This window comes from Centropristis striata, chromosome 14, assembly GCF_030273125.1.
Source record: "Centropristis striata isolate RG_2023a ecotype Rhode Island chromosome 14, C.striata_1.0, whole genome shotgun sequence".
Classification (NCBI taxonomy): Eukaryota; Metazoa; Chordata; class Actinopteri; order Perciformes; family Serranidae; genus Centropristis; species Centropristis striata.
Genome location: NC_081530.1, coordinates 9,058,362 through 9,070,150, shown reverse-complemented (window position 1 = coordinate 9,070,150; position 11,789 = coordinate 9,058,362). Strand labels below are relative to the sequence as shown.

The 11,789-nt window shown below is 38.7% G+C and overlaps 1 protein-coding gene across 1 annotated transcript in view; it reads left to right on the top strand.

The window, feature by feature from the left end:
• The first annotated feature begins 8,139 nt into the window (after positions 1 to 8,139).
• The window catches only part of col22a1 (collagen, type XXII, alpha 1), an 88,244-nt gene continuing 84,594 nt past the window's right edge, over positions 8,140 to 11,789 (top strand). Inside the window, exons 1-2 of the mRNA XM_059349179.1 lie at positions 8,140 to 8,234; positions 9,415 to 9,981. Coding sequence (XP_059205162.1) covers positions 8,144 to 8,234; positions 9,415 to 9,981 — 658 coding nt within the window. The 5' untranslated portion in view covers positions 8,140 to 8,143. The remainder of the gene's footprint in view (positions 8,235 to 9,414; positions 9,982 to 11,789) is intronic.

Here is an 11,789-nt window from a genome sequence, read left to right as displayed (position 1 = left end):
TTTGGCTGTTTTCTTACAGCAATCTGTTACAGTGTTCACATACTTGTTACTGTTGTTTACCTTAAAGGTTTAACCTAAGTTCCACTTTCAAGAGACGCATGTCCTGTTCTGCTTCAACACATGAATGTCTTGAACATTCTCTGGGAGCAGAGCCTGTTTGAGATGTGGGAGTTTGAAAGCTGGCTGTCAATCACATGACAGATGGCTTTCTCCAACACTACATGGCGCTCGCAGCCTCTCGCTCACCCTACAAGCTGGTCACCTCTTTAGCCGCTTCACACAAGGCGACAGACGGCTGCTTAGACTGACACCATCACTCATAACGTGCATCTGCCCCGAATCATCAGCCCACTTCCCATGCACTTCACACCAAGCCTATACATAGCCTGGCCTGCACTCACTTTCCTTGGCTACAAAGGCACTGTAAATAGGCTTGGAAGTAATGGCTAACCGGTTTGTTGTCCATGACATTCAAATATTGACACTGTGTTTTAGAGCCCTTTGGTGCCTCAACAGCCCCACACAAGATGTGAAGGTCTGAAGGTACAGCGATGTCCTCTCCCCTCTGGTCTGTGTAAAATGTGGTCTCACCCTCATTCACAGCGTCCCAGTTTTGCATAATTTAATGTGTTTATTTACAGGACCTGGTGAGTGCAAAACATTTAATTTTGGCTAAATTTGAAATTAGACGTAGAAAATATGAAATCCCACTATTTTAAGCTTAGATTGAGTCACTTTTCTAATGGCTAACCGGTTTGTTGTCCGTGACATTCAAATATTGACACTGTGTTTTAGAGCACTTTGGTGCCTCAACAGCTCCACACAAGATTTGAAGGTTTTTTTAAAGCCTTTTTTTTAATTGGATTTTGCAGGATTATACTTTAAGACGAATCCAAGGGAGGATTTTGTGCAGCATATTAATTTGTACCTCTGCTCATTAAAACAAAAACAAAAATGGGCTTGGATCTAATGCAGCAGAGGCATGTGGTGACAGCTGTAAAGAGGAAAGTTCAAGCAGGAGCTGCCAATATGAGACTTGTGATGCAGAGGACTTTAGAGGAGAAACACAGAACGTCTGCCAGACAGAGACAGAGAGCTGCTGTGTTTCACTGCAGCTTCCTCTCCTGCCAGGCAGCATGACGGCACATAAGGACATCAGTGTACACTGAAATGTGAATTACAGTCATCCTCTAAATGTGTGTATCACATCAAAACAGCGCACTGACTTTCCTATCAAGGAGATTAAGTTAGATATGTGACTATTCATCCATGAGTTGTTTGTTCTGTGTGTGTGTGTGTGTGTGTGTGTGTGTGTGTGTGTGTGTGCATGTGTTTGCTTGTTGTAAATAAATTATCAGCTCTACAAAATGGGTATTATGAAATAAAACTTTAATCAGCTCTGGGGAAATTGGGACATTGCAAAAGAGAAACAGCAAAATATTTGGCACAAGAAAACAAATTAGAATTGGGAAAAGAGGTGTAAGATAAATTAAATAAAGATAAAGTATGACTAAGGGATGCCATGAATTTAAACATTTTATTTCTTCTGCTTTCCCTTGATAGGTTAATTTTGATTTCACAAAATCCCAACTTATTTGTGTTTCTCTTGAAATACGAAATGTTGTTTTCCTCAAATAACAGGAAAATTTTCGCAAAAAAAAAAAAATGTTTTCCAAGTATAGTAGCTTTTTGTTAATTACTCATAAGTCAGAAATTACTCCATTACCTTAGGAAAACAATATTTATTATTCTGAGATGCATATTTAACTTATCGAGTTGTTATCACAGGCAAACATAATTATAATATATGCCCTTTTGGGGCTTCCGTACTATTATATTTAATTTAGAAAGCACTGTTTTCTTTTTATCTCAAATTAATTATGTCATCATCTAGAGAGAACAAAGTTTCATTACCTCAAGATCTTGACAAATGATCCTGTTTTCTCAGTAAAAGCCATTTGATATTTTGAGGTCCTGATAGAAATAACTTGCGATCTTGAGAAAACAAAAGAAATGGAGGAAATAAAATGTTTGAACCACTGATGTTTAATTTATAAAAGAGCCTTCTTGTGATCTTAAATGTCATGATTTCGGGAAAAACAACTTTTGTTATTTTGAGATAATTAAACAAATAACTTGAGATCTTGAGAAAACAATTAAAATCATCATGACAAATCAGGAAAAACTTTTTTGAATAGCTATTTAGGGCTTCCATACATTAATCTGATATAAATACGTCTTTTTTTTAAAAAGAAAACAAATAAAATTAACTTGTTATCACAGTAAAATAAGATGTTTGAATAATGGCCATTTAGGGCTTCCGTAAGACAAGGAAAGAAATCAATTAAAATATACTTAACCATGTATTGATTATTTTGACCAGAACACATAGTCTGAGGGCAAGTTATACAAGTGCTCTTAATAGAAGGAAAGTAAATATTTATTTATTTATTTATTTTTATTCCTGTCTCTGCTTATTTTTTTTTTATTATTATTATTTTTTACCTTTGAAAAGCATATACATGTTTGGGTACACATACATAGGTATGATCTTTTTTTAATTATTGAATTTATTTTTATTTATTTTATTTTATCTCATATCTACATCTTTCTACTTTTCATTTTGAGATACAGAGGATAGAGGTTAAGAGGTTAGAGGTTAATACAACTTAAATGACCTTTTTATGTAAAGGTGTACTTGTAAATGTGTATGGTGTCTGTAGTTACTGATATGTTCATAAATGAGGAAAATCAATAAAAAGAGTTGAAAAAAAAATACTTAATATATGATCTGGAAATGAATGAAAGAAAAAGAAAGATGTGCGGTCCTGACATGATTGTAAACATGTCAAACCAGTCCGACGTGAGTAATATAAATCACAGAGCTTTAGTGTACGCCAGTGCGAGAACAGACATTTAACACAAAGCTGCAAGCACCAGTGTTCTGTAATCATTTCCCCAACTTAAATACAGCCCTTCTCCATAAGTGTGTGGCTGGTTGAAGCCAACGCAGCCCGGCCCACCACCAGCCCCAGGGCGGCTCCGCTGTGGCTATCACAGTGGCAAAGGCCGGACAGTTGAGGCGGTTGCCAAGAAGCCATGCCTTTTTTCTTTGAGGGCAACACTTCAGATGGGCGCAGCCATAAAGGAGAGAAAATAAAGGACAAAAATATCCAGAAACTCGCGTCTATAATTGGCTGCGCCTCTCTGAGCCTTTTTTTATGTGAGCACAGCCCCAGTGAAGAACAGTAGAAGCCAGTGAAACCTTACACTTTCTCCCCCCATCACAGTTCCCTCCCACTCTGTCCACACATCCACTAAGTTGCTGAAACTCACCTCACCTCACTTTTTAACAACACTGTACACTGGATTGTCACCCTGGATTAAATATCAATATCATCCTAGTTTCTGGGCCGTGCAGGGGAGATAATTTGGATTATTATCATCTGATAATGATGCTGCCCCGGTGCTGATTCAGGGTGTGACTGCTGGAGGCAGAGAGAAACACCTCAGTGACGCTGACTACCAAGTGACACGCCAGGTAAGAACAAATTAGCACCATAAAATCATCCATCTGTCACTACAAACAGCTCTAAATATTTCTTCTTTTGCAGTTTTGAATTATTGGCAGGAGTTTGTTTCTTGTTCCCACATGGTGTTCAGATGCTCTATCAAAAAACAGACTTTTTTTTTCTCTTCTTCTTGGGTTGCACATGGAGAAAAAAACAGTTTCTGCTTTTTACATTCTGGGAATGACAAACGTGGTGCTTCTGTTATAGACATCTTCATTGCAGTCCCAGGTCTACCATTCAGAGAGGAAGTGGAAACACGCCTGATGATACAGACCCACAGTTTGTAAGGAATCTGGCCTCAGGTTCAGATGCTGACAGAGGCTAAGCAGCTTGTTTTTAGCTTTACCTCAGATACTGTATCTGCATGTAAAACTGCAGATTTATTGAATGCAGCTCTGGGAAACACACTCAGTGCATTTAAATGTAATCACAGATAAAAGAGAGACAAATTAAAATATGTTCGACTTGTGCAAAGTTGGGTAAAGAGGATTAGGAGCATAAATCCAAATCATGTTCTAGGGGTTTTATCAGGGAGCTGTTGTTTTTTTTTTATTTGTATTTTTTCTTTTTATTAGAGCCTCACTGGGCTGAATTTCTCAGATTCTAAATGCACACTAATTGGGGCAATTAGAGTGATTCAGCTAGCGTGCCTATTCTGCTCATTAATAGCAGTAGTGAAACTAAGTTGCAGAAATAGCCCAATGGAGAATCAGATAAGGAAACTTGTATCATGGGGCCAAAGCACTTTGCTGTACACACAGTAAATAATGCATTCTTTATTTCACAAGCTACACAGGCCAAGGCACAGTCAACAGGTTGCTGTTCCTAAATTGTCCATTTCCTGAAATCATTATCTACTTAAATCACTTACCGTTCTTGCTTATGCTCACTGTAATAACATTCCCATATATTATTTCTGTATCATTTTAGAACCCAGAATTCTACTGACCTAGTCAAATATGCATCAGAAATGACAAAACATTTAACTTGTAAAAGGGGGGAAATATTGAGTTTTCACAAAGTGCAAATATACCACATACAGCCTCTTTTGCATAAAAGTTGGAAAACTGTAAAATGTAAATAAATAAAAAAAATGCATCGAATTCAATTCACAGTTTGAACTTGAGATATATTTTATTTCTACAGTTCACAAGTTAAAGTATTGCATTCTGTTTATTTATGTTTAAGACAATGTCCTACCTTTTTTTGGAATTGGGATTGTAACTCCTTTACTCTAATTATATCATATAATATATCAACATTAAGGCATTAAATTGAGGTTTTTGGGGAATATATGTATTAGCTCTCATGATGAAACTTAGATGAAAGAAACCGACACTAATCTCACATATATTTGTTCTGTCTGGTCTATAACGTTTCCAGCAGAAGATGGTTAGCTTAGCTTAGCATAAAGACTTGAGGGGGGAACAACTAAACTGACTCCGACCTAATTTAATAAAATCTGCCTTCAAGCACCATTAAGCTCATCTATGAAGTCATGTTTCTCGTTTAAAGGCATTATATGCAGGGTTTTCCTGTATAGGCTTTAAAAATAAAAACTTATGACCCACTACAATTGTTTGGCATTTTGCTGTGTTTGGGAATTTTCTTGCCATCACCCTTTGGTTAAGAAGCAACAACAGGATGGATGCAGATAAAGTGAGGTAAAATGGCAAGCAGACAAAACTCATTAAAAAATGAGAGTGACTCTGGGTTTTCCTTTCACTTTTGTTGAACAGAAGGAGCCAAATCTGAATGTTGTGTTGGCAAACAGTAAGCTACAATTCCTGCACATTATGCCTTTAATGTGTACAATAAAAAAAAATAAGTTTCAGTTTAAGGTCTTGTTGTTTTTATACCTCAGTTTTTGTGTAAATAAGATAAAATGTGGACAGAGCCAGGCTACCTGTTTGCCCCTGTTTCGAGTCTTTATGCTAAGCTACGCTAACTGTAAAATAAAAAAGTGACAATATTTGATTCCATCAAACACATTATTTACAGCACCCTGAACACTCAGAAATAATGTGCAGAATTTATACCTTTACGGGTACAGTGGCTTGTCATTGAAGCAGAACCCTCTAAGGTACAGCTGTTATCTTGATATTGGCTTGGGAACATATTTGTAACTTTTTGGCCCTTAAAAAGGTACATACGTGGAGTTCCAATAATTAGCCCTATCAGAAATAGGGATACAGTAGGATTCCATTCCTGTCTATTGAGGTGCACAGTTAATTATTGGATCTGAACTAACTATGCATACTTTTTTGAGGGCCAAAAAGATGCATACAGTGTGTTCACAAGCCAATGTAATGGGTAAAACAGCTGTACCCTAGAGGGTACTGTGACAAGTCGTTGTACACCTAATGGTACAAATTCAGCACAATTTTTCTGACAGTGTAGGTCTGGATGCCATTCACCTCTAGAACACAAATACATTTACAGACTAATTCAATGGAAATATCAGAGCACAGAAAGCCAGTGGAGGATGTTAAAGAACTTTTCAGAACACAGGGGACTCGTACTATTGCTTTCCAAATGGTGCATAACTCAGACTTTCCTCCACCTCCCCCGGTGACCCCCCGCAATGAGACACTCTTCCAGTCAGGATGAGTCCATGTTATGGCTACAGTCATGCCTGAAGGCAAGCATCACAACCACCGGTGTACAATAGAAGCAAGAATAGTTTTGTGTTTATATGACAGGCTTGTGTCAGCGCCACACAGGCAGAACAGTCTCAAAAATAAATCCAACACGCTGGTTGATCAAAGCTGCTCAAATTTTGCTGCAACCACCCCATATGACAAATAAAGGTACATGCATGAATTTTCAAGCTTCATGCATGGAGGATTCATGCAGCAGAACATCATACTCCTAACTGTGTTCTTTTACTGTCATGTGGGTGGAGATGGTAAAAAAAAAAAAACAGTTTGGCAGCAAGTTCCAACTATCTTTGGGAGTTCAGTTTTCTCTGGATGGAGCATTCACTTGCTGTAGAGATGTGTTTTTCAGTTTTAGGCTTCAATTATCACGTCCTGAGAATGGAGAGCATTTCCTGCCAGCTTCCATACCAGAAAGATATTCAAACAGCGGACAATAGAAATACTGGACAATAGGGGGGATGAGATGGAGATTTTTTTCTTGTTGGAGCCCCGGTCTCTTTATACATATAGAGTGCCAAATGCAATCTGAAATCAGATTTTCATCTGTCCCTTGTCAATAAGGAGATGTGGCAGCAGCCATTGTAGGAGGCCTACTTTTCTTTCTTACAGCAATCTCCCTGCTCTACAGGAAGTGCTTCATCCACTTTGGTTTCACTGTTGGAGAGAAATGATCACAAATCATGTTTGCCAGGCTGTCCCCTGGCCCATTAGATTCTGAAATGTCTTTAAGGTCTGTGGTACATTTACAAAGTAACTATAAGGAGTGTCTGCTTGTGATGGAAGGTAACTAAGTACACATTTACTCAAGTACTGTAGTACAACTTTGACATGGTTTTACTTTAGTTGAGTATTTTAAATGTTTATACTTTGTATATGTGTATACTACTTTATACTTTGTACTTCCTATTACCTATTTGAAGTGTGTTGTGGTGTGTGCTGTATAATATGCTACATAATGATTACTTTTACTTTTGATACTTACATACATTTTGATGCTGGTACTTTAAGTTTTGAATGCAGTGATTTTACTTGTAGTAGAGTAATTTCACAGTATGGAATTAGTACTTTAATTTAAGGGATCTGAATACTTTTTTCCACTGTTCTGGGCCCATTCCCACAGTGTTTGTATTACACACACACTGCTACATGTAGCCACATGCTAACATCTGGGGAATCTGTGATCTTGGTTGCCCATGTTGCTTATTTCTCTCAAATTTCACATCACATTCCTTCTGGGACATGTTTGATTGTGTAGTTTTTGGTTTAGAAGCATTGATTGCTGATTTTTCATGAAAAAAGTGCTGCTACTGTAGCTACATGCTAACGTCAGGAAATCCTGTAATCTTGGTTGTCAACGTTGTTAATTTCTCACAAATTTCAGATAACATTCTTGCTGGAGCAAATTAGATTATGTAGTTTTTGGTTTAGAACCCATTATTAGTGTTTTTCAAATATTTATGAACCATAAAATGAGCATAAAAGTTCCCCTTTAAAATATGGTTTCATGATATGATGCAGTACTCATCTACACAGTAGTTTTAAAAGTACCTAAATTGGTGCATTGTTATTTATTAGTGTTAGAAACTGAGTATAATAGTTTATTCATACAAGGAGCCATTCTGTATATTAATATATCAAAAGTTAAAGTACTACGTTTATTTTGCTGGTGTTACTTTTGTACCTTTATTTAAGTAGCATGTTAAATTCAAGACTTTTACTTTACTGGAGTATTATTAGATTGTGGGATTTCTACTTCTACTTAAGTAAAGAATCTGTGTAACTCATTTCACTATTGCTGCTGAAGTACAACATGTAAATGTGAATTGTTGACGTTTCCAATGACCTTTCCACAGAGTGGACAGATTGATGGTGGTAATAAGCTAAACAAAACAGACCCAAACCGAGGCCGAGATGGAATTACGACTGGGATTTAGGATCACCCTGGTCTTGGTCATTCTGGCCTTGACTCTTTCTGGCGAGACAGTGGAAGCACAGAGGGCAGGTAAGAACCATAATGCTGTGTTCACACCAAATGGAAAGCAGAGTTTGAATTTGTATTTATATGTTATACATGTGAGATAAAGTGCAACCACTAGCTGGTACAGACACGTACTTTAAGAATTTACCAGGTAGTCAAACATCCTGGCTTATTTTTTAAAGCTAGAAATCTCCTTTTTGTCCTTTTTCGGTCCAAATATGTAGACATTGAGTGCCAACACATTCTACTCCCCTCCATTTCTGAATCATTTGCGAGTTTTGTAGTTTGCATCATCCAGCACAAATTTGCGTCTAGTTGTATTTTTCTATTGACTTTGTATGTAATTGAGCCGTGCAAAATAATTGTGTCACGTTTGGTGTGAACACACTATAAGGACATGGTCTAACATGAAATGGGAAATTATCATTTGTGAATATTTGCATCCAATTCACTTCCTACGCTAGCCTGTGTATACCCATGCTGCCTTGCACGCTCGATTTTGGTTCGAACTGCAAGGCAGCATGGTGTCCATGGGCAATTCTTAGCCCTGCTTTAGGGATCCAATCACGGAACGGGGAGGGACGGCAAGATGATGACGCGTACGATTCGACATACGGAAGCTTGTAGTTTGCTTACGGATCCAACATGGCTGCAGCAGATGCGAAGCTCTCTTTGGATCTAGCTGTACACAGTGTTCTAGATAGTTTAGAGCCAAAGTTTATTTTAAAAGAAGAACAACGTTTGGCTTTACACTCCTTTTTCACCACCAGAAAGGATGTTTTAGCCTTGCTTCCAACAGGATTAGGGAAAAACCTAATCTACCAACTAGCCCTGCTAGTGGCTAAGCTAATAGGGTTTAGCGAGACCCCGGTCGTTGTGGTCGTCTCATACGTTATCTGGTATAATGGATACGATTGGCTAAGAGCTATGTACAGACGCTTATGATAGACATTCGTAGCACCCAATAAACGGCTCTGGACGATAGTAAACCATGTCTCCTCTACGGGAAAATGAATAGGAGGTCTCTAGACTATCTCATTTGTGATATAGTCTGGTGTTAGCCAGGCTATTCCTACGCCAGTGAAGGGGTAAATCTTTGCAACACTTAAACTTTAACTGGGGAATATTGTATTGTTAACTTCTCTGCATTGCGGATGTGTGACCTTAGTTAATTTTGACTGTATGTCTCATATTTACTTTACAGGATGTAAAAATGTCCACTATGACTTGGCATTTATCCTGGATACCTCATCCAGTGTTGGAAAAGAGAATTTCGAGAAGATCCGGCAATGGGTGGCCAACCTTGTAGAGTCTTTCGATGTGTCACCTGAAAAGACAAGAGTAGCCGTGGTTCGCTACAGTGACAGACCCACCACTGAGTTCACCCTGGGCAGACACAGGAGCCTGGAAGATGTAAAGCGAGCTGCCGCTAACATACGCTACCTGGGAGGAAATACAATGACTGGGGATGCTATCAGCTACACCACCACCAACATCTTTACGGAGCGGAGCGGAGCCAGGCCCAAAGCAAGAGGCATTCAGAGAGTGGCTATCCTTCTCACAGATGGCCGAAGCCAGGATTATGTTCTGGAGCCTTCGAAAGCGGCTGCCAAAGCCGGCATCAGGATGTTTGCTGTGGGCATCGGGGAGGCTCTGAAGGTGGAGCTGGAGGAGATCGCTGCCGAGCCAAAGAATGCCCACGTCTTCCATGTGACGGACTTCAATGCCATTGACAAGATCAGAGGCAGACTGAGGAGGAGGCTGTGCGAGAGTAAGTCAGGCATCAGGCTCAGTGCCAATACATCACTCACACTACATGCCACATGGCTTCTGTTTGAAGCCTCACTTTAAAGAGCCTCACCCTGAACATGCTCTTAATCAAATTAGATTCTTATTTTAACCTTTAAGTGCTATACGGAGGAAAGACCCTAACCACAAAACCCCACCCCAACCACAAAAAGCTGCGGCACATGCATACATTGCTATCATGGCTGACTGAATATGAAGCGCGAGGGGGCTGTTGCAAAAACTGGCTTGTAGATGACAGTTTTCTAACCAAGGCATTTCTGTGGTGTAGCTGCCTTTTTGACTGCTGCTTTGGTGCAGAGGTGTTTAGCACTGGAAAGCCTGTCTTAAGCTAACCTCAATGGTTTTTCCACTAGTGTGCTGAGAAAATCTTTCAACACAGGCACACACACACACACACACACTTAGAAAGTAGCTTACATAGCCAGATGAATTAGCTTAAATAGGCGTAAAAATACAGCCTCATGTCGTCCGGTATAGCTGTGAGAGAAGTGGATGTGCATGGGAGTGTTTTCATTCAGAAGATGGATGCTTTGCACTCCAACACTTAAATTCCTGCCTAAAATTAGCCAGACAGGAAAGAAAAGGATGCCATGAGTCTTAGCCGCAAACAGTAAATACAAAAACGGAAATGACATGATTACATGGTTTAGCACACAGATGAGCAAAGACAAACTCTCATTTGGCTTTAAATTGTCAAGTCTGACAAGGCAAAAGTAGAGATTCACTCTAAAACGCCTTATTCTTTTTTAAGGGCATATCATCTTACAGAGTGATCCAAGGGCAGCATGGAGATTCATTTTTAAAGCCACTGACCTTTGATCTTGCTCCTTGACTCCATAGATTTTGAATCTGTCAACTAATAATGTAGGTTATATTATAAAACATGCTGTACACGCACATTTGGAACTCTGTAGAGCTAACCAAAGGCTAAATTTACACAGACCGAAAGTTCCAGTGTTTTCTTTCTGTAATCTCTAAAATGACTATGAGTGAGTCTCTAAGTATATCAGTGGTCAGCACTGAGCAATGCAAGTTATTTCCACTCAGAAAATTATAGCTCTAATGTTTCAAGTGGGTCCAGTGCAGTGTCCATGTCAAATGTTTTCACCTTTTAATCTATAGGTTTAAAAAGGGACGCTGCTTATTATGTGCTGCACTGATTCATTAGAGCATGTGTGGCCTCACTTACCGAAGTAACTGAATCTCATGAACAGGTCTGTATAAAAGCAATTCATATGATATTATTCAAAATATGACATGTCACAGTCGCTGTTTTAAACAAGTTAAAATGAATGTTGTAAAGTGGGTAGGTTTATTAAGGATAAAACAGAGTTAGACTTACTGGACATACAATAACTACCTAGTGATAAATAACTGGTGGTTCTAGACCATTTCTAAATGAGGGCCAGGCTGGGGCCACATGTGATTTTAGGGGTACCAAAGATACCCCACCTCCCACCAAACCTCCAGCTCCACCTATTCAAATTTTTAAAGTTTAAAAAATATAAGGTCCGCTATGATGGAAGTGTGTCAGTTGAGAAAAATGGTCATAAATCCCTGTAAAATACCAAATTAAGGCACCAACATCAAGAACAGGATAGAAAAATTCATCATGTAATTTGGCTCAAACAACTTTTGGGGGGATTTTGTAGGTATTGCATTTTTAAATTAGATGAAAGCACTTCTGTTTTGGAGACTGCTGAGAAACCCTTATTGTCAAAAAAACTAGGAAAGCCACATGACCTCTGAATGCACTAGGTCTCTAGTTTG